Raw genomic sequence first — 22,701 nt, forward strand, 5'->3', positions numbered from 1 at the left:
GCAGATGAGCTGTGACCACCGCCATCACTTTCGTGAGCACCCATGGGGCACTGGTAAGGCCGAAGGGGAGCCCTGCAAACTGAGAATGCTCCTGGCCTACCGTGAACTGCTGGTAGCGCCGGTGGGCCGGCAGGACAGGGATATGAAAATATGCATCCTGGAAGTCCAACGCTACCATCCAGTCTCCAGGGTCTAGGGCAGCCAAGACCTGAGCCAGAGTAAACATCTTGGAGAAAGCGATTTCTGAGGTCCAAGATGGGGCGCAGGCCCCTTTCTCCTTTCTGGGGACCAGAAAGTAGTGGGAATAACTACCACGTACTACTTCGGGCCCAGGAACACGCTCGATGGACCCCTTGGCCAAGAGGGCACTGATTTCCTGTTGGAGAAGCGCAAAAGTGATCCCCCGACATGCGGTGGAACGGAGGTGGCATGGCCGGGCGAATAGACTCAAAGGGGAATGAGTAGCCCTTTCGGACGATTTGCAGCACCCACCTGTCCGATGTGACAGAGCGCCAGTGAGGGAGGTGATGTTGAATCCTGCCGCCCACTGGCGTGGGGTGCAGCCCAAGCTTGGACTAGGAAGGCTTTGAGGCGGATGCTGCTGAAGCAGAGGTGGACTGACCCGCATGTTGACCCCCTGTGCCGCCACGGCGGCCACCATGCCCGCGCTGAGGTTGGTTCTGCGCAGGCTTCTGTCTGAACGAACGTATAGGGGCACCCCGTCCGTGGCCATGAAAGGAAAAAAAGGTAGACGTGGCCGGGCGTGTGGTGGAGATACCCAAGGACTTGGCCGTAGCCCGAGAGTCCTTGAAACACTCCGTCTGCCTTTTCACCAAACAGGCGAGTATCATCAAAAGACATGTCCATGAGGGAACTCTGGACATCCCCTGAAAACCCAGTGGACTGCAGCCAAGTATGGCGATGCAGGCCATTGTCGTGGTGATGGCTCTCCCCAAAGAGTCCAGTCCACACCGAATGATGAACTTGGCGGCATATTTCCCCTCCACAACAGCCTGGGAAAGTACATCCCAAACCTCCTCCTGGAATTGGGACAGAGCTTGGGCCCAAGAAGCATGCAGTGTTGACTGCAGCCCCAGGCTGGCAGAGGAAAACAACTTCTTGCCAAACTGCTCCAGCTTTTTAGATTCCTTATCCAGTGGAGAGATAGGGAATGCACTCTAGAAAGTTGAGGACTGAATAACCTGGCTCTCCGGGGTTGGATGATTTGTTAAAAACAACAGGTTCACCCGATGCCAGGGGATGACGCCAGGCCACGTTTATATCCTAGACCAGGTGCTCATCAAAACATCCGTCAAGGACTCATTGAAAGGAAGCAAAGGTTCCATAGAACTTGCCGCCGGCTGCAGCACTTCAGTAAGGAGGTTCGTTTTGAGGGTAACAGTAGGCAGATCAAGGTCAAGAGCCTCAGCTGCTCTACGGAGCACCACAGTGTATGTGGCTCCTTCCTGCATGACAGCGGGAGGAGACACAAATCCAGGCTCCAGGGAGAGTTAAAGGCCACCTACATCCTCCGAGTACTCCGCCCACTCATGTTCGGACTCGCACTGCCGTGCAAGAGGGTCCTCCAACCCCTCCTAATCATCCCCCTCCTCCATGGCCAGAGGAACAGGCGGCAGCGGCGGGGGATGCACAGGGGAAAACAAATGCTACAACAGCTCTGGGAACAGCGCCGGTCAGTGCCGATCCGCCCCGATCCAGCTCCATGTCCCAATTAGGGTCCCACGCCGGAGCAAAATTGCCCGGAAACTCAGGCCAGGGCTGAGGTAGGACGAATGGAACCCATTGCGGTGCCGGGAACGGAGCGTCAGGGGGCGCCAGGGCCAGAGCCGGCAGCGAGGACCCTGTTGCGCTGGGGCCGGAGCTGCCGGCAGAGGACCTTGTGGCGCCGGTGGCAAGCAAGGGCCTTCAATAGGGACCACGAGGCCCGGAAGCGTGTCGGCGGGAGCCCTAGGCTTCAAAAAGCGGTTCATGCCAGCAAGAAACTCTTGCACTTGGGCGGAGTCGCCGACTGACCCGGAAAGGGCGGGTAGGCTGCGGGATTCCCAGGCTCCAACTGAGCCGCAGGGGGATGACTCCTGGCCCCCTTGTCCATAGACCGACGGGGGGATGTCAGAGAGCGCACACGCTTCTTTGACTTTTTCTTGTGATGTCTCTTACCCGATTCCGAGGGTGAAGACTTTGACCCCGAGGAGCGATGGTGATGGCTCCGCGGTCAGTCCCTCGAGCAACACCTGGACCTCGAACGGCACAGAGACAACTACCTGGACTCCAGCAACTTTCAGGATTTCTCCAACAAAGCCTTCTGAGCCATGGCCAGACAGTTTGAACATGACCGGAAGTCATGGTCGCGCTCCAGACAGAGACAGACGCCATGGGAGTCGGCCACCAACATCGTACGTTACAGGCCCCGCAGGATTTTAACCCAGGCCTCCCTACGTGGCACCAGGAGTCAAAGACTCAAAAGAAGTAGAGACAAGTCTCAAAAACGTTAGTCAAAAAGTGACTAGGTTACATGCTCTAACCGGATCTGCGCTTGCTGGCGTTGAAAAAGAAAGAACTGACGTCAGCGCGCATGGGTGACGCCTAAGTAGTCTCCGTGAAGTCATCCCATCACTTACGACACCACCTACCGACGCGCAGGAGTACTGCGGACGAAAAACTTTCCAGATGCAGTCTGATGCCTGGGGATATTCTCAGGTAAGGAATCCATCACTAACGTGTCTCTTTCAGATACCCACTACCAAGCGTATGCGTGTTTTATTGATTCTGGAACGAGGTCGGGGAAAGCTGGTAAAATGACTATTTGCCCCTTTGGGCAATCCCTCATGAGTAAGGTGGCCAATCTCTCTCGGCCAGCAAAATGTCATAACCTTGAGTAAGTTCTTCCCAAAAGAGGACTTTTATAAATTCTGGTACATCCCCCTCCAACCAGCTGGACGTCATATAACCGATGCAGGGCTCTTACCCTGGTATCAGTTGTTTCCACTGTGATATACTCAGCGCTACTCCCACCAGACAATCCATCAGGTTCTGGCAAACTATTGTGACTTCTGCTGCACTGTCCAGCATTGTCAATGCTCATTCCCCATTCAGAAGCAGAGTCCTCAAAATCCGAGGCATGCCTGAACTTTAGTCGGGTACCTTCTTTTTTTAAATTGAGGTTTCGATATTTTATGTGTATCTTCTTGTTTAATTATGTATTCGAATGAGCGTTGCAGGTTCTTTTTTTAGTTTCATGTGGTCTTCGATCGCTGTTCTGACCGTCCTCCCCTCTCAGAGCGTCTGTCGGATGCATTGAGAGGAACGTGTATCAGTGTCCTGATACCTGTCAGGTGATCTAACAATCACGGTTACCTAAGTTGCAATATTTTTTGTTAGATTCCTGTGCCCCAAGTGGCACAGTTTTCTATCGGGGGAGCCATCCCCATTGGCAAGTAAATTGTTACTATCCTATGCTTTCCCAGCAGGCCTGCATGGGGAAATACTGCTTCAAGTTGGTTCGTTTTTGTGTGATCCAAAATAGAATGCCTTCCCTTTTGGTGAGAATCTTTCCCATCACTGTATTTATTGTTTGATGGCTGTTGCCTGGTGTAGCTAATTATGGTGCTACCGCTTGAACAGTCCACGTAGGGGCGAGTGTTAATGTTTGCATCACAAATTGTGTTAGACATTTGTATATTGTTACTAGATTATTGTATAATCCCCGTATCTGACCTGCAGTCAGACAATCAACATTGGGATGTAGTGTGTATCCACTAAGACTGGCCATGTCGCTCCCTCATTGCACAGTGGGCCAAGTCTCACATTTTATATACTATGGGGCAGGGCGCCTTTAAACCAATTGTTATGTTCATGGTAAGTTGGACACATTTTTACCTCCCTGTAAGGAGCGTATTCATCTGGTATTCCACTTACTTCATATTCATGAAATAGCTGCGTACAATCATCTGCAGCAGGGAATTTAACCCATGAGTAAAATACCTCAGTTCTGAATGCCTCGTGCGCCTCTAAAACAAAGATAACATGTCCACCATCTAGTGTGAGTCCGTGCTGAAGTAATTTTTGAGTGACTGCATGTCTGCAGTTCTCAGAAATATTCTGTGCTCTGTTTTTTTGTTTAAATCTGTTTTTATTGACTTTTAGGTCACATGTACATGAAAGGCAATATACCCGTAGCATTGTCAGCTCATGGTATCACTGAATAACAACGGAAACATACTATTATTACATGAAGGTTAATCATTGCAAGCATACATAGTGTGCCTGTTGCACCAGGGTGTATATGAGGGCAGTATTCTGCTTATTTCATACATGAGATAGATCACAGTTAGGTGACAGCTTGGTTTCATTAGTCCAACTAGTAAAGTCTTTCAGCTGGTTCAGTGTGGACTTCAGAACAGGCATAATACAATTAAAACAGTTAAAACCCAACAACTATAACACAGACGGATGTTAGTACCAGTATTCCTATCCCCCACCCCTCCCCTGTTCCCCCAACAACGTGTCACTGCTCTTCAGCCTGGCTGTTACTCCCCTGCACCGGAATCAATTGCGCTCCCCCTCGGCATCAATTCTAATGTTCATGTACATGGAACACTACAGCCGCACACAGTCATGGCCTACAGCACCTATTCTGGGTCCCCTTCCCTCCCCTCGGATTTTCCTCCTGAGCATCCTTCCTCAGTTTGCTGAAGTGCCTGGAGCAGTCCCTCCCACTGACTAGCTATGGGCTCCTTCCTCAATCCGGGTCTCTACCCGCCGGATAGCAGTTCCCTCTGCCCTGGCCCATGCGGAGAGCGAGTGTCTCCATGCTCGCGTCTGAGGTGGGTCTTGCGCCTACCACCTGTGAACTAGACCCACCCCGGGTTCGGTACAGCTAGGGCACACTCCATCCGCGTGGTGGAAATGCCTATTGATCGTCTCAGGTGAAAGGTATGCCCTAGGCACAATGAACAGCTGTATTTGTCCGAACGTCATATTTCTGGTTATGCGCACCAGACTCTTCAATACTCGTTCACATTCCCTGTACTCTAGTTGTCTTCCCAGGTCAAGTTCCCATTTGCGTCAAAGAGGTTCTAGGGTGATCGCCGCGTGCGTACGCAGTCTGCCTCGCCCCATAACTTGGAGGTATTGCATAGTAAGGGGTTGGCTGGGTTCTGTGGACATGTTTCCCCATTTAGAGGTCAGGGTTGTAATCAGTGAACGGTGTAGCAGGAATTGCCCCGGTTGCAATCCCTCATCTTCGACCAGTGAGTCATACTGGATAAGTGTGCCATTCCCATATAAATCTCCCAGGGTCTGAATGTCAGCGTCTCCCCAGCACGTGAGTGCAAGGGAGGTGAGCGCCCTTGTGACTCTAGGGGAGCCTTCCAGTGGTATTACTGGGGCGTATAGGACCAAAGCTCTGGTGAGGAATAGGCTCCTGTGGTAGCATTGGTACGCCACCGCCAGAAGGAGTGGTGTCGGTGTTGCAGACTTGGTGGCTGGGTGGAAGAGCGTGAGTATCTGCTCTAGGGAGCATGGGGGCAGTGTAGATGCAGTATCTTCCCGACCCTTATCTGCCAGCCAGCGGGCTATCCACTGCAGCTGTGCAGCTAAATAGTAGTGCTGGAAGCAAGGTGCTGCCAGTCCCGCATCGTCTGTGAGGAGGTATAGCTTCACTAGTGTCATCCTATGCCGGCTGCTCCCCCAGATAAAGTCCCTGAGCAGTTTAGAGAGCGTGGTAAAAAAAGGCCACAGGGATATATAAAGGCAGGTTAGTGAAGTAATACAGTAGCCTGGGGAGAATCACCTTTTTGGATATTCCCACCCTGCCCGTGACCGTTAGTGGTAATGCGCCCCAGAAACGTATTTGGGTCTTGATGGCCGAGAAAGCCCATTCCAGGTTACCTTCAAAGAGGTCTGTTGGCTAACGGTATATCTGTATCCCCAGGTATCAGAAGGTGTCCCCCCTCCACTGTACCCTTGTTCCGTTAAGGGTATAGCACCGATCTCATCTCCCTTCCCCGAACGCGTAAAGACAGGACTTACTGGCATTTACCCGGAGTCCCAAAATGGTGGCAAAGTCTCCTATGATGTGGGCCAACTGGGCCAGAATATCCTCTATGTCTCTTATGTATACCAGCAGGTCGTCTGCATATGACACTTGGTGTACTGCATCTCCCAGTGGTATTCCGTCCCCTAATGTTGCATGCAAGGCTAGGGGTGCAAACGCAAACAGGAGTGGCGATAGTGGGCACCCCTGTCTGGTACCCCTGCATATAGGTATGGCGTCAGATATGTACGGGCCCAGCCTTACCCGGACTGTTGGGTTCTTATATAAGCGGCCCACCATTTGCAAAAATCCCAGTCCCAAATCATATCGCTCCAACAATGCTGACAAGTGCCTCCACTACAAACAATCAAATGCTTTTTCCAGGTCCAACATTAGGCAACCCGCCCTAGACCACTCCTTTACACTATCTGCTGCCACTCTGAAAAACCTCTGCAAGTTCAGTGACCTGCTCCGTTTAGGCACAAATCCATTTTGGTCACTGTGGACCAGGTCAGGAACCACTGGCGCAAAGAGTTCCGCTAGTGCTTTGGCAAGGATCTTATAATCTACGCTGAGGAGCACTAGCGGTCTATAAGATCCCAAGGCAGTGGAATCCCGATCTGGTTGAAGCAGGGACACCAGGTATGCCTTGCGCATTGAGGGGGGTAGGGTGGCTTCCTCCAATGCTGTTGTGTAAAGTGTGCGTTAGTGTGGCACCAGAGACTCCCGGTAAGTCTTGTACAATTCCGTAGGCAGGCCATCCGGGCCATGGTGTTTTCCGGTGAGATCGCCTCCCCTATCTCCTCTAGGTGAGGGGGCAATTAAGTGCCTCCTGATGCATTACTGAGGCTTGGAGTAACTGGGTCTGCTCGAGGAACCACTCCAGTTTGTGGCTCCAACAGCAGACTCTGGATTGATACAGCTGTGTATAGTGATATACCATGACCCTGTGAATCTCCTGTTGCGCGTACACTAGATCTCCCTCCGGTGTACGCATGGCTGCAATCAGAGTGCGAGTACTGTCTTGTTTTAGCAGCCAGGCGAGCAAGCGGCCCACCCTGTCTGCTGTGGCGTGTGTGCGGGCTGTGTGACCTGCATAATTATGACACTGCAAGCGCTCCAAAAGTTCCGCAAGTTGTGTCCCAAGGGTTTCTAGGTAGTTTGAATGCCTGCCCCCTCCCTCCCCCTCACGTTCCATGTAGCTACTAAACAATGACCCCTGCAGGTCATGCGTCGCCGAGTAATAGGAGTATATAAGTTCAGATGGGTGGAGGATCCGCCACATATCTAGCAATGTCCAGTGCGAGAGCCAATCTGTAAGCACCTGCGCATTTGACACTGCTGACGTTTTACGGAGAGGGGAGAAGGATCTATCAAAGTGCACGTCAAGCACTGAATTGCCAAAAACAAGGGAGACCGGCATGAGGGGTCAGCGACAGCTGCGTCAGGAATGATGCTTTATCGACGTTCGGAGCATAGATCGAGGCCAGCAATATGTGTTGACCTTTGAGCGTTCCATGCACTAGAGTGTACCTGCCCTAAGGGTCTATTACTGTGTCTGTGCTAATGAACGGGACGCCCACTCTCACCCAGATGAGTGTGCCCCTAGCATGGGCCATATACACTGAACCGTACACCTGCCCTCTCCAGCGCCTGCGCAGTCTTTCTAGTTCCGATGTGTCATGTGTGTTTCTTGTAATAGGCTAATTCCAACCGAGTGTTTATGGCGATAAGCAAAGATAGAGTATTGCCGTTCAGGAGTGTGCATGCCACGTATGTTCCATGTGAGTATATTAACTTGTGCCATTTCTAAAGTGTATAGTCTTCCGGGAAGCTAGGGGTGGGGTAAGCGCGGAACTTGGCCTAGAGTGCGTGTACCGGTCTGCTGTAACAATAACAACGTGTGAACAACATACCGTTCAGGGCGAACTTTGCGTGTTTGTCTGTCCAAACTTTGTGATCATGCATAGGTATAAAGTAGGTCAATGTGCAGCCTGATGGGGTGTGTGCGCAGTAGACATTCTGCTGTGCCTGTCCCGTCTTTGCCCCACGTGTGTGGTGTGCCATTTGGAGGTTCCGTCAGCGTATCCTGCGGGCCAATAAGGTTTCGGGTTAAGTGTTAATTATGTCAGCGTGTATATTAACCTCCTGTGTAGAGACTCACGAGGTGTTTCAGCCCTAAGCTTAGTGGTTCCTGGTTAACAACTAACATGCATGTAAAGACAGTATCACTGTTGATCCACTCATGCCCTTCACATATTATGAACAGAACCATTTTAAGAAAGAGTTGGCTACTTGCGTGAGCGGTCCTCCACAGAGTTCAGTACAGTAATGTTCTCATCCTAGGATACCATCAGCGGTCTGCGGAGTGACCACCGGCATGTAGAGGTCTTCAGAAATTTTGATCGATGGTGATGACGAACCGCTCAACACCACTGTGTGTTGCACGAAGGATTCCAGGCGATCTTTAGCACTCGGGGTGGCAAGTGTCGTGACCGCTTGCAGCACATTTTGGCGTTCCAACCGCATTTTCCCCTGGCTTAGGGCCACCGCTCTGGATGCTGCTCTGCGTGTTGGCTTTCACCACGTGCGACATCTGTTCCTCTTGCCTGTTGCGATGTCTTCATTTGGATCTGTCGGTCTCGTTCCCATCCATAGCCCCGACTCTTCTAGCAAGTCCCATGACTCCGCAGGAGAATCACAAAAGTGGGCTTTACCCTTCACAACCACTCGTAACCTGGTAGGGAACAACAATGAGTATGGTAGCTCTAGCTCCCTGAACTGGTGTTTCTCCGCCATATAGTTATTTCTACGACGTTGCAAAAGGCGGTGTAGTCGGGGAAAAGCATGACGTGACTGCTACTTACTGGGAGGCTGTCCAGTTTGCGGGTCTCTCGTGGCACCATATCCCGGTCTCTGTAGTTAAGGAGTTTGAACAGGAATGGATGCGGCCTGGCTTCCGGCTGAGGTCTTTGCTTAGGCACCAGATAGGCTCTTTCCACTGCAAACAGTTTCAACAGCGCTCCCTGTGGCATAAGGTCTTGCAGCCAGTTCTCAATATACTGTTCTGGATTCCTTCCTTCCTCTCCTTCTGGCAATCCCAGGGCACGAATATTTTTGCGACGAGAACGTCCTTCTGCGTCCTCTGCTCTGTCCTCGAGGGCATGTATTCGATCCATCATATCTTACAGCGCAGCAGTATGGCTGTGGGTGACCGGTTGGAGTTCCTTGAGCGTTTGACCTTGGGCGGTGGCTATGTCAGCTAGTTTACGGTGGTCTGCGTTAAGGACCGTGAAGTCTGAGGTAACTTTATCAATCTGGGTTTCCAGGGATGTCCTGGTATGATCTAGTGCAGCTCCCATTTTCTCCACTGCTGCAAGAACAGAGTCCATTTTGGCCGCCAGCGCTGTGGACATCGGTTCCATTCCGCCCTCGTCTCTCAAACGTGGAGGATTCAGGTTACCAGCACGCAGCAGCCCTTGCTGCATCTTGGCTCGCATACGGTTCATCATGAGTAGTTGCGTTGTGGGCATTTGCGGTCAGCATCTGGCAGGACCAGCATGTGAACAGTGTGGCTGCAACAGGAGCTCAGGTGGAAGGTCGGCTGTCCCTTAGGAATGTGGTGTTTGAGCTATGCAGTCAGGTTGAGGCATTGATCGTGTGAATTCTCCATGTTACCCGTTGCTTGGTGGTTTTGGAATCTGGTCCTCCGACTGGTAACAGCCGGTAGCGTCTCCCAGCACGGGGTCCCTATTTGTGACTTCCTACCACAGGATGTGTTGGTTTTGGAGCGCACACTGCCTTATTAGTAACTTGTGCTAGTGGAGGGACCTCTAGAGGCACACCTGTGTCTATCCTTACCTAGTGGGCTCGCTGTGCGGTGGGGAACTGTCAGCTTCCAGCAGCTGTGGGTGTTTCTAGGGCGTTAGCCATGTCTCTGAGGTGTCTAAAAAATTCACTGTCATGCATTTAAGGGCTCGTGCCTGGGAAGGACTGCGGGGGACTCGGCAGGGGAGGGGGCGTTGTGTGGAAACCTGCAACGTGTCCGTGTGTTCCCAAGTCTAGGGTCAGGGCGTGCGTTGTGGGCCTCACACCGATGGTGCCGCTTCACCGGGTGCGACTGCTCGCTCTCAAAGGTGGGACACATCTCAGTTGGTTTCTATCAGCGGATCAGCCACCGCCTGCGGGGCCTCCCAAGTATTGAGTTTGTGTGCTTTTCGGAAAATATGGGATGTGGCTACACTGTAGGTAGGTTCCCTGGTGACCTCCGCTTTGCCACAGCGTCACCCTCACTTCCTTCTGCAGCGATCAGCAGGTATCTGGAGGGTGCGACCTGCGCGCGGCATCAGCGCTATCAAGGCCGCACCGTGCAGCTTCGCACAGGCCTCAAAGCGTGCCTCTCACCATGCGGTCTGATAGGACAGGCACCGCCAACCAAGCGTGTGCTGCCCGCTCGGCTTATGCGATGGGGCGTTTTAAATATTTATTGAACCTTAGTGATTCTTGTATAGAAGATATTGTCTGTGATGTTTAATACACAGATGCAGACAACATTTATAATAAGTGCCAACACAGTGACAAAAACAGAGTTCCAACATTTGTTGAGACAGGTTATATATACATACATATCAAAGATTATACAAAACTAGCATACACCTACGATGCTAACCCTAACTTGCGCATCTAGGGTGGGAATGTATGTTCTGCCAAGAAACCCCCTGTCTGGATGATCTAACCTCTTTACCTGGTGGGTAATAGTGTATGGCCCCCATCTTAGTCACGAATGGGACACAGCTCACAGAGATGTCAGTCAGCTGCTAGGCAAGAATTTCGGCATGCACGGACCCCTCGAAGTCAGCAGAAGTGTCCAATTATGTTAGGAAACAGAAGGCTAAATATAGAAAATGTCACCCTTGCCTTGGGCCAAGATTGCTATCAGGCATCCATTGCTTGTGTTCTACAGATAGCTGTATAACTATATGGATGTAATAATAAAACACATTTGGATAATGCACATGAGAATCCTTGCCCTAACGCCAAGGAAGTGTGATAGTATTCTCACAAAGTGTTCCGTCCAAGCATGGTTAGTATTTCTATGAAACCAGTCCAAGCATCACGAATGCAGAATGTGTGTCAAACATTAATGTGGCAAAGAGAAGGCAACTTTAGGAAAAAGGATTGTGTACATGCAAGAAACACACTAATACCTACCGAGCCCAACTTGGGCACATGACAATAAGGAGAAAAAATGAAACAAGTTGGAAACCTTGCACTGAGGGTAGACCCAAATTACGGTGTCTGTTTCGTAAATTACCAAAATTTGGTAAATACTCTAAAACCGATTCTTGTCTTAATTGTAAATGTGCAACATGATGAGCAGTGCAGACTTATCAAAAGTCATATGGGGGTGATCATACTGCCTTCTCTTATTAGCTGTTCTATTAGAGCACTGAAATAATGCATCTAGGATTTATACAACAAAATCCACCATTTAGGTTCTATTTTATTAGGTCTAAATATTTTTGGTTTGACTGGTAATTATTGTAACTTTTTAGAAAGTATAAATTAAAGTACTGTTACTAGCCACAGTTGGTGTGTGAAAAGGAAAATAGAAATAAAACAATACATTTATTTGAGAAATTTCAGTATGCATTTACGAGTATAACCGAGAAATCCGTCTATTTTTTTGGTGACATGCAAATCTGCTAACTGGAAGTGAACTTTAGAGAAATGGTCAGGTTCCTATCAGAAAGACAGCTTAATCTCATCAGAGTCAGTGAGATGGTAAAAAACAACCTGTTGAAACAGATGCATTATCCAAAAACCAACAATTTTATCAAGTTGAACAAATACACAACTAGCAATATTTTAGCAAATAATTAAAATGGAAGACAATAAAAAATAAGCCTCGAAGATTTTCCATGCGCAACTATTGTAATGGTAAAAAGTATTATAGGGATTTAATTATGCTGACATTCTAGAAAAGAAAGTAAAAGTAAAAAATATAAAAATTAAAAACATGTAGGACAAATGTAATAGCAGACAAGCACTACATGCAAGATAGATGACCACTGTAACGGACCATTAAAAAACCAACCTGGCTTGCACCTTCTTGTGAATTATCTCCTGAAAGGTCATCTTTCTTTTGGCTCTAGGTTAATCAGTACAACACTAAATTAGATGCAAGCAGATTTCAAATATCAACTTAACAAACTGTATGTAGCGAGACAGGCTTACTACTGTCTCGAACTGAATTTATAATACAAGGTGTTTCTAACAACCCACCATTCTTAAAAAGAACAAAAAAGCGTAACATTTTATCTAACAAATAGGTAATGTGCTTTTGGCCTAATCATATGCACCTTTGTTTACAAGACTACCCCATCGCCTCCCCTGGAAGGTTACATTATTTAAAACGATCAACACTGTTATGAGACCTCAACCTGTAAGCCAGGCATCTTGATGTAGTGGCTGAATATTTTTTTTTTTATTGATTTTAACTTTTTTTTAAACTTATTTTTTTACAATTCTAGGGACAAATATTAGAGAAAGACAATTTACTGATCAACTGTGCATGTAAATGGTTAGAGGAGAACTTCAACATCCTTAGTGTTCTAGTCATTTGAAAAACCAAACTTACAAAAATCGAGGTCTCTAAATTCTAAAAAAGTGGAACAGCACAAACAAAACGTCTTCCAACTATTACAAAGAACCACACAAAACATCAAGCACAACTGCAAGAGAAAACCGTTTTTTTTAAATTGTAAAATTAACTGCATGTTCCAGTTACTAGGGATAATTTGAGGATTTAAAAAAATGTTTTTATGAAGCATAAGTTAATGAGTCGCAATGTAGAAGGGAACACAGGAAGATTTACCTATACACTTTAGCCTAGCCAGGAAATCATCCGAATAGGGTAAATTACTGCTGATAATACACAAGCATCTGACTTTCTCTGAAAGGACCTTTGCAACTTTAATTTAAACAGAAAAACACTTAATGCCTAGTCAAAAATAGTACACCAGAGCATGTTTGCCAACCAAGTTATGATGCCTCAATCATTTAACAAATGCCTTTACCCATTAAACTCTTCACCTATCTCTGCATGTTTCAGAACGACACTATTTTATATGCAGCTTAACATTAACTGAAGATTTTGAACGTCACAATCAAGGAACATCTTCCTACTCATAATTTAATAAAGTGACTAATTATTTCAGCGGACATCAAAGTTATTCTGTGTTTATAAAGCAATATGCAGTGGAATTTTTATGTGGATGAAACATGGCTTATGAGGCTGTAGGTGAAGGAGGTATTTGCTCACCATATACTCAGAAGTTGTAAGCTGATCATTATGCTTGCAAGTACTAGTGTTATTACTTCTGGTCAATGTCTAAAAGAGGGAATAAAAAAAGTCTTCATTTATAAAGAAATGCTTCTCCTCACAATGATAATCTACCAATAGTGAGGAAAATGACATAACACTACTAAGCCGATTCTATTCCTGAATTCTGCTGTTAAAGATACAGGTACCTCTAAAAAAAAGTTTAACATTTACCATGAAAATAACTGTGTTGTTTAACTTTACTTTTTCCATCCTACGTCTTACATTGCTTAAAAAAGTTGAACATTCTAAATCAAAGACAAGTATCCAAACACCAAAGGTTTTCACATGCTACCCACAGGTAGAAAGTAAAATAATAGGGGATAGTAAATGTTATTTTCAGTGTACAGAACCACAATATATAAACAGCCTTAAAAAAAAAATCATATGAAATAATTAACAACAGCATAAGAACACCAGTGTCAGTGACCAATAACCTAAACAGTAACTTTGTAAAATTAAAATTTTAAATTAAACAATCTAGTAGGCTGAAACAAGGGTTGGTTTAAGCAACAGAACTTATTAACAACTAGACATGATCACAGGCCATGTACGTGTCTTGGTTTATGGTTTTTTCAATGTTCCATTGTTTTCTCCTTTAGAAGTTTTAGCTTAGCTTTTTTATGCTCCATAATACGTGAATTTTGTCCCTGCCTGTTAGATTTTGTGATACTTCCCGGCTAAATAGTGCTGTACCAAGGCCATCAGAAACACTATTACATTAACACAAGTATAACAGTTTATCTCATTTTTGGACACATTTTAGGTGCATCACTAATGCGATCATTTGAAGATATCTCCCAGCCGATAACAGAGTGCTTCAATATAAATAGATTTTGCATAATGCTGATGCTTCTGAATTTGACCCAAGTATTTTATGGCTTAGGGTTAGAAACCAGATACAACTACATATGGTTGACCATAGGCTTTGATCCTATAGGACAATTGCTCAAGGTGAAATTGAAAAAAACCTCTTGGTTCTCTAGTCTTTAAGATAACTGGTTGGATCCCATACAATGTCAAATAAAGAGCTACAGGGAGACGTGCCAGGAGCTCAGCCTCCTAAAAATTTTCAAATAATGGCATTGATGTTCTCATCCACGGCACAAGGAAAACTTGAGCCCAGATTAATGCTGCAGCAGATGCAGCTGGTTGAATAGGGACATTGTTTACTTGTTCTGCTTCTGTACTCTGACGTTTACTGGCAAGGCTTGTAATTGTCCGAGGACAGTGGTTTCGAACAATGTGGAAGAGGGGATGGGAAGGTACCAACATATACCTTACTGCAGTCATTTCTGTCAGCCACATCCGCTTTGGTTCCCTTTGATATTAACCACTGATAAATGCTACTTGTTTGGGACAGGGCTCAAAAAGGTAGCTCTAAACACACCCATGCTCAGAGCTCAAACACACACCCCGCTCCAAGTCCCATTCTTTGACCCATGCACATATCGCAATACATGAGGCATGAAAGGTTCTTCCCCGTGCCCTATTGTCATTCTTTCAAACAGCCTTACTTTACTCCAGCCACATCCCCCTTCATATGTCCAATGCTCAAGGATCAACATACCACAATTAGAAAACACATGTCATAGAATGATACCCATATTGGTCAGGATTGCGCACAACCCTATCCTCTAACACTGATAACCTCACTTTTTGCCTGCTGAGATTATACACTGTAATTCTATCCACCCACTGGTGGCACCAATATCACAGCTACTTAGTGGAAATGCACACAGGTCCCCCATTGTGTGACATGACACTTGATCACTGTGAACAACTAAGCATGCAAAACAACTTTCAAATACAGTTATCCAAGTTTCAGTAGTCCAGGGTAATTACAGTGTGCCAAATGCTACCTCATACTGAACCTCTTTATATATCTGTCCAATAATCTTTGCATATTTGTCAATAGAATCTTGCATTTTAGCAAGACACTGCTTACAATATAACCCTCTATGTTGCCTCGTTTTGCTATTTAAAATGACCAGTACAATACACAGTACTGTTGTACAGGAATTTTGAATAGTGGGTTTTACACCAATCGGCATACAGTTTATTTGAATATGTCAATAAAAAATACTAATAGGATTTTAGCTGCCATGTTTTTGGATGGACTATGGTCTGGAAGATTTGAGTTGGGTAAGAATGATCTAGAGAGCGTTACGTTAGAAAAGGATAATATGCTGAGACTGTCAGTTGGGACGATATTAGACATTTCCCCCAAGATTTGCCATGCTGACTTGCCCTATGCCTATGAAATACTGTAACTTATTTATAAAGCTCACTGTGATCAGACTGGTATCCTGGCGCTAAGGCATAAGTTACTTAAAGGGAGAACAGAGAATAGTGTACTACTGCAGGCTTCTACTTCTTTGAAAACAGCCAGGTCTTTAAGGCTTTCCTGAATTTTAGCAGGTCTGTGTGCGCTCTCAGACTGGAGTGAAGCTTGTTCCACAATTGAGCAGCTTTTATTGAAAAGGCTTGTCCCCCTAGTCGAGCCTTTCAGAGCCTAGGTACCTGAATGAGATTTACAGTGGCAGACTGCAGAGACCTCCTCAGAACTTAGCGTTTGATTCTATGTTGCAACATCACAGGGACTTTATCTTGAATGGTCCTGAACACGATAAACATAGACTTCGAGAATACCCTCTGTTCCACGGGAAACCAATGGAGTTCTCTAAGGGCAGTTGATGCTGAGGATCTTCAGGATCTATTTACTATTAACATGGCAGCCGCTGTCTGGACTCTTCGCAATTTCTAAACCAAGTAGTTTGGGGATCCAAGAAGAAGTGCATTACAGTAGTCAAGTCAACTAATTCTCCATGCAATTAATGATTTATCATGCATAAGTAACATCTGGAATGCTTTTCTGAGGCCACAAAGAAGTGCAAAACAGACCCCAGCCACCTTATTGACATGCCTCTCATGAGAGAGAGGTTCGTCTAAGGTGAATGCGAGATTACGTACAGCCTCTCTCCAAGTGACACAACTCTGTCTCGGGGGCGGGGGTTAATCGGAGCTTTATTTGCTGAGTAGCAGAGGAATTTGGTCTTATTCCCTTTTAATTTAAGGGAATTTATATTCATACCCCTCACAAGATCTATCATGCAGGACCTAAAAGTATTTACTACATCCTGCCGATTGCTATTAAAGGAAAGGACATGATCAAGTGAGTCATCAGCATAATTAATCAACGTAATATGATGCCCTTTTATTAAAGAGATTAATGGCTTCATATACATGATAAACAATATCAGACTAAGTGCCGAACCTTGTGGAACTCCATGTTGGATACATCTGAAGTCCGATCGAAAAGGTGGTAAAGGCAACCGCCTGATTTGGTTTTGCAGGTAAGATTTTATTCATTGTAACACAGTACCATCCACTTCCAAAGACGCTAGTCTTGCCAGCAGGGTGTGGTGGATGACCGTGTCAAAGGCTGCTTATAAATCAAGCCGATTTAGGACAACAGACAGACCACTGTTTGCCCTCAAGCAATTCTTAGGTCGAGCCTGGGTAGCATATGCGCTGCTCTGCGAGCCATGCTGCATTGGAGTATGGAATAGAAGCCCCGTTCACTCTCCGCCCATATTTGTCATTGGCTTGTGACATGGTCCTTCGTAAATGCTGGCTTCTGATTCGTTAATAGGCTGGTTAGTCCCTCATTCGTAACCTCCCACGAGGACTGGCCCATTTACTTCGATTACACGGTGAGTCTTTTTTTGTCTGTAAGCAATATTTTCTTCAAGCAGTTTCTCCTACTGCAGGCACAGCATGCTTTCCGGCAACATTCGTCATGCCAGGCGCGCTTTCACTTCCTAAGCAGCCCGGGACAACGGAGGCCGCTTCTTTGCATAGGTCTCGTATTTACAAGGGTTTGAGCTATTGGCATTGTATATGACAATGCTTTTTATTTTTGTGTTAATTATCATAATATATCAATAAAAGGCATTGTCATTTACAATGCCAATAGCTTAAACGTTCACAAATGCGAAACCTATTGCATTGCAAATGATTGCTGTCCATGGCACTCAAAAGAAATTTCTCATTGACATGGCCAAGCCTGAAACCAAATTGTTCTTTCTCCAGCAGGGAATGCATTTCCAAGTATGAAGAGAGAGGGGGCATGGCAAGCTGCCGACCGTGATGGCCAAGCAGCTCCTCTGGCCTGCTCATAATCCTGGCTATATGCACATTAAAACACTAGCATCCTTACTGGGAAATCGCCTGTACCTGCCTCCGTTGTACCGGAGGATGTGTTGCTGTGGGAAGAAGTGACATGAACGGCGCCAAGGCTAATCAACCAGCCACCTTGCTGATGGGGCTTGCCGCTGGCCGGCCTGGGGCTGACGCAGCTGGGACGTATAACTTTTACAGGAGCCGCCACTCTTGAGGCTCACACAGGGAAGACAGCAGACCCAACATCGGCTCGCAGCTGACTGCTGTGTCGTGCCTGGCGTGGCTGCATGGCGAGGCACTCGGACGGTTGGGCTTATCGCCGGATCCTGATTGCGCCTGTGGGGGAGGAGGCATGGGGCTGATTGCACCCTCTCCACTACTGGCACTCCTGGGATACTTCTATGATATCCCAAAAGTCTTGCGCTGTTTTACTGCTCTTGCCTTGCTGCTCGCCAGAAGTGAAATCGCAATACAATTGGGCAGTAGACATTCACCCACTAGAAATGAGTAGATTAATAGCCTAATACACTAACACTAACAGCGAGCACTATGCCCATCTACAGCTGCCCACCTCAAGACCCTGGGACATATCGCACCGCTTCAAACTTATCTCCTCACATTAGGTGCCTCCATCAGCTCTCAACCCCAGTAAATAAACCTGCTTTCTGTAACTGCGTTATATACTTGAGGAGAATAATGCATTCCTGTTCATTCCCTGTGGTGTCAACCTCTCTAAACTGTCTGTATGAATGTTCCTACTGGTGACCATCTGCTGTCTATGAATGATGAAGGGTGGAATGTAGTAATAATTGCAATATTGCGAATAGCTATGTGCGGTACCTTACTAAAATGAAAAAGATCTTTTTTTTTAAAGCACGAAGAGAAAGTCCTACACACATGGCGTTCCAATATCTTCACTGGGAAAGGAAGCAAGGAAATTGGCCTAAAATTACTTGAAGATGTTTAGTTTGCCACACTACAGTAACAGACAAAGTGAACAAGCAGTGGTCTGGGATGAAAGCTATTACCAAATCAAACAGAGGAGGTCTTCATAGGAATGTTTTTATTTTTTAACCCAGGAAAAATACTTTGTGTTTTTAATTTCAAATGTGTTTTATTGATTTCAAAAGCAGTAATAGGCATCGTGATACAGTGGATAGGCAATAGGCATAGACAGCGGACGGGACAGACAAGCATGTCTTCCCTGAAAATGGAAGAAAAGGCGAGGTAGGTATGCCAGAACAAGGATACGATGTCAAGGAGGCAAATGGTAAACAGTGCAAGAAAGCAGAGTAATAGGAACAAAACCCAAACCCCCCCTCCCATTCCCAATTCACCCCTCCCTCCCCCACCCCAACCAGTGTGCCAACTGTCAGAAAGAGGTCGAGGAATAGTCCAATAGTGAGTAATGTGAATAAACGAGGGTTCACCGAGGATCATGCAGGGCATCAGTAAGGCGCAGAACGCGAAGATATCTGGGGCATGTGATCTCATTGAATTCTTTAGACAGGAGGGATAGCAATGGGAGCCATGTCTTTTAAAATGCAGCAGTGGTATGTGTAAGTGTGGCCTGAACGCGTTCCATCCCCAAAGTGAACCAGAGCTTGTGTAGCCATCCCGTGTGTGTGGGCTTAGTGGTTGAGCCCCAGAGTGATAAAACGTGTTGTGTAGCTGCCTGCACAGCAATCCCCATTTGGCGACCCCGCATAGATTTCAAGGGAAAGGTGAATGCGTTAGGGAGGCCCAATATAGCATAAGCCGGGAACCTTGGGATTTTGGTGTCAGAGGTGGAGTCAATGTCATCCAGAACTGTCTCCCAGTAACTCCGGATCTCTTGACAGTCCCAGAGGAGATGGGTTAGCGTGCCTCGCTCCCCGCATTCCCTCCAGCACAGTGCACTGCGCGATGGATTCCCCTTGTGAAGCCGGGCCGGGGTAAGGTGCCAATACATTGCCAATTTTACCGCAGTTTCCCTGAGCCCCATGTTGCGTGTGGTTTGTGAGGCCCATTGTATATGTAGCTCCATTCTTTAGGTGTTAATGCCCTACCCAGCTCCGCTTTCCAACGTCTTTGACCCGGTGTTTTACCTGTCGTGAGTGGTGGCATGAGCATTTTGTAGATGTCCGAGATAAGATGCCTCTCCGTGTCCTTGGTCAGTAACCATTTTTCAAAAATTGTCATTGGCCGTCCCAACATAATGGCAGTGGCCGGATTAGTGAGCCAGTGCCGGAGCTGGAAATATTGGAAGAGGTGGGGGTTCTCTAGCGCATATCCCTGTCTGATTTCTGAGAGGGGAAGGAAGCCTCGCAGATCGAAAAGGTCGCCGGCGGAACGGCAGGCAGTACCGCGCCACTGCGAAAATGCATACGGATCATTGCCCAGCGGACATTCCGGATTGTCCAGGATGGGGGTAAATGGGGAGGGAAAGGTTGTCAAGCCCTTCTTGACAGCGACCGTGTCCCAGACCTTCATGGTTGTACGAGTAATAGGCGAGTGTAAGAGGTAGCGCGGCCGATGCTGCCGGGCGAGGAAGGGAACCTTCCAAAGAGGCATCTGGGCCATAGCCCTATCTTGGAAGAGCCACCTCTTCTCGGACTCCGGCCTATACCATTCTACCAGGTAGCGAAGTTGAGAGGCCTGGAAATAATGCAGCAGATTCGGGTCACCCAGGCCTCCCTCATCCATACTTCTGTACGTTAACTGCCTGTGTAAGCGCGCACGTTTCCCCTCCCAGATGAAATGGTGGAGAGCGGCCTGTAGGTCTGTCAGGATGCCTGTGGGGGGTGCGACCGGGAGGGTCTGAAACAGATATAAGATCTTGGGCAAGACCGACATCTTCACCGCTGCGACCTTCCTTAGTAGAGAGAGGGGTTGCTTCGACCAACGTGCGAGATCCGGCCGGATCTGGGCAGCAAGGGACTTGTAGTTAAGTGTTATCGTCGACTCCGTCGAGGAAGTGAGGGTGATTCCCAGGTATGGGAGTTGTGTGGTGAGCTGGAGATCACTCCCGTATACAACGGCAGGGTCGACAGGGAGGGCGTTTTTGCCCAGAGGTAATATCAGGGATTTCCCCCTATTAATTCAAAAGCCTGAGATGGTACCGAATGAGTCGAGCTTCGCCATGAAGGCAGGTATAGAGCAGCCCAGATGGTCAAGAGCGGCTATTACATCATCGGCATATAGGCTTATCGTGTGGGATTCATGACCAAAAGGGATGCCCTGGATATCAGGGTTGTCCCGGATCGTCTGCGCCAGGGGCTCTATGTACAGTGCGAACAGGAGGGGGGAGAGCGGACACCCTTGTCTCATGCCATGTTGAATTTCAAACGGGTCTGAGCGAAGGCAACCCAACCAGACCCGGGCTTGGGGGCGGTGGTAACAGCAGGCAATCCAGGACCGAAAGCAGTTACTCGGTCAAAAACGCGTAAGGACTCGCTGTAAATAGGTCCAGTCTACAGGGTCAAACGCCTTCTCAGCGTCAATGGCTAGCAATGCGGAATCAGAGTCCTGAAAATGTGCCTTGTCTATCAAGTGGAGTACTCGTTTAGTGTTATCACTGCATTGACAGTTGGGCACGAAGCCCGATTGGTCAGGTTCCAAGATCCCAGGCAGGCAGGGACCAAGACGCGCAGCTAGAATGCCAGTGAAGAGTTTCAGGTCGAGATTCAGTAACGAAATAGGACGGAACGCGGAGCAATGCGTAGGTTTTTTACCCGGTTTAGGCAATACCACCACTTCGGCTGCTAACATATCTGCGGGGGTGGAACTAGGGCCGCCAAAGGAGTTGAAGAGTCGGGTAAGAACGGGAGCTAGCAGCTGGCTAAAGGTTTTGTAGAAACCTGCTGAGAAGCCATCTGGCCCCAGGGATTTAAGCGGGCGAAGGCAGGATATAGCTGCCAACAGCTCCTCCAGTCGGATGGGGGCATCCAAGGCGTCGGCATTTGCCTGGGAAAATTCGGTGATCACCGCTGTATTCAAATATGCGTCGATCTCTTCAGGGGACGTCGTCTCGGCTCCATACAACGAGGCATAATAGGACCGAAATGCTTCCGCTATTTGAGTTTCCTCCGTGAGGACAACGCCAGAGTTATCTGTAAGGCCGGTGATCTTGGAGCGTTGGGTCCTAGCTTTCAGGGCACTGGCAAGTAAGCGGCCAGTTTTGTTACCCCCGACATAATATGTATGGCGAAGGCGGAGTGCAGCGAATTCTGCCCTGTCAGTGTCCAGACTGGCCAATTGGGCCCTGTCTCCAGACTCGTGGAGCGCAGGTGCGACTGTGGACCCTTTCCAGTTCAGAAACACGAGCGGTGAGATCGTCCCTTTTCGCCTTACGGTCCTTGGCTTCTGCGGCGGCTATAGCAATGAGTTCACTGCGGGTGACCGATTTCAGGGCCCCCAGAGAGCTGACATAGATATCCCCGGTGTGTTGTTAATGGCTAAGTAGTTGATGATACATTCGTGAAGTCTTTTAGTGACTTCCGGTCGCTGTAGTAGGGGTTTCGCGTAGACGCCACGACTCTCGGGGGCGAGGGGACGTAGAGATTTTGAGCGACAGTTCCACAGCGTCATGATCCGAGATAGCCGCCGGCATTATGCTAACCTCATCAAGGGTTGTAAGCAGCTCAGAGGAGCCTAAGAAGTGGTCTAGCCTGGCATATGTGCGGTGAACGTGCAAGTAAAAGGTGAATTGCGTAGCGGTCGGATGTTTGGCCCTCCAGAGACCCACAAGACCCCTCTCCTGCAGCCACTCTAGTCCGGTCGCCGAAATAGTGCCCGTCTCCCCGTAGCGGTGCCCTGACCTGTCCTTGTGCGTGTCCATGACTATGTTGAGGTCCCCACCCAGGAGCAGAAGTGAATTAGAGGGTTGAAGTGACTCTGAGATTGCGCCTCTCAAAAACGTCTCTTGTCCCGTATTCGGGGCGTAGACAGAACCAACCGTAAGGTGTGTGCCGCCAATCAAAAGTGTGTAGGCCAAAAGGCGATCCTTAACTTCACCTGCCTTGTCTCCCACCTTTCCCCGGAAGTGTCTAGCTATTAGAACCGCCACCCCAGCTTTCTTCGTAGGGAGAGAGCAGAA

At 47.7% G+C, this 22,701-nt stretch overlaps 1 protein-coding gene across 4 annotated transcripts in view; it reads right to left on the reverse strand.

Annotated features, from left to right (window-relative positions):
- Positions 1-22,701, reverse strand: part of SMARCA2 (SWI/SNF related BAF chromatin remodeling complex subunit ATPase 2) — a 1,892,118-nt gene that overhangs the window by 643,849 nt on the left and 1,225,568 nt on the right. Inside the window, exons 27-28 of one of the 4 annotated variants that reach the window (XM_086961216.1) lie at positions 13,380-13,448; positions 12,153-12,206 (exon numbers count right to left, since the gene is read on the reverse strand). The exons of 1 other annotated variant lie outside the window; for it this stretch is intronic. In XM_086961216.1, coding sequence (XP_086817342.1) covers positions 12,153-12,206; positions 13,380-13,448 — 123 coding nt within the window. The remainder of the gene's footprint in view (positions 1-12,152; positions 12,207-13,379; positions 13,449-22,701) is intronic. 2 more of the 4 variants (XM_086961218.1, XM_086961217.1) reach the window with 2 other exon arrangements.

This window comes from Lissotriton vulgaris, chromosome 3_1 (genome assembly GCF_964263255.1).
Source record: "Lissotriton vulgaris chromosome 3_1, aLisVul1.2, whole genome shotgun sequence".
Lineage (NCBI taxonomy): Eukaryota > Metazoa > Chordata > Amphibia > Caudata > Salamandridae > Lissotriton > Lissotriton vulgaris.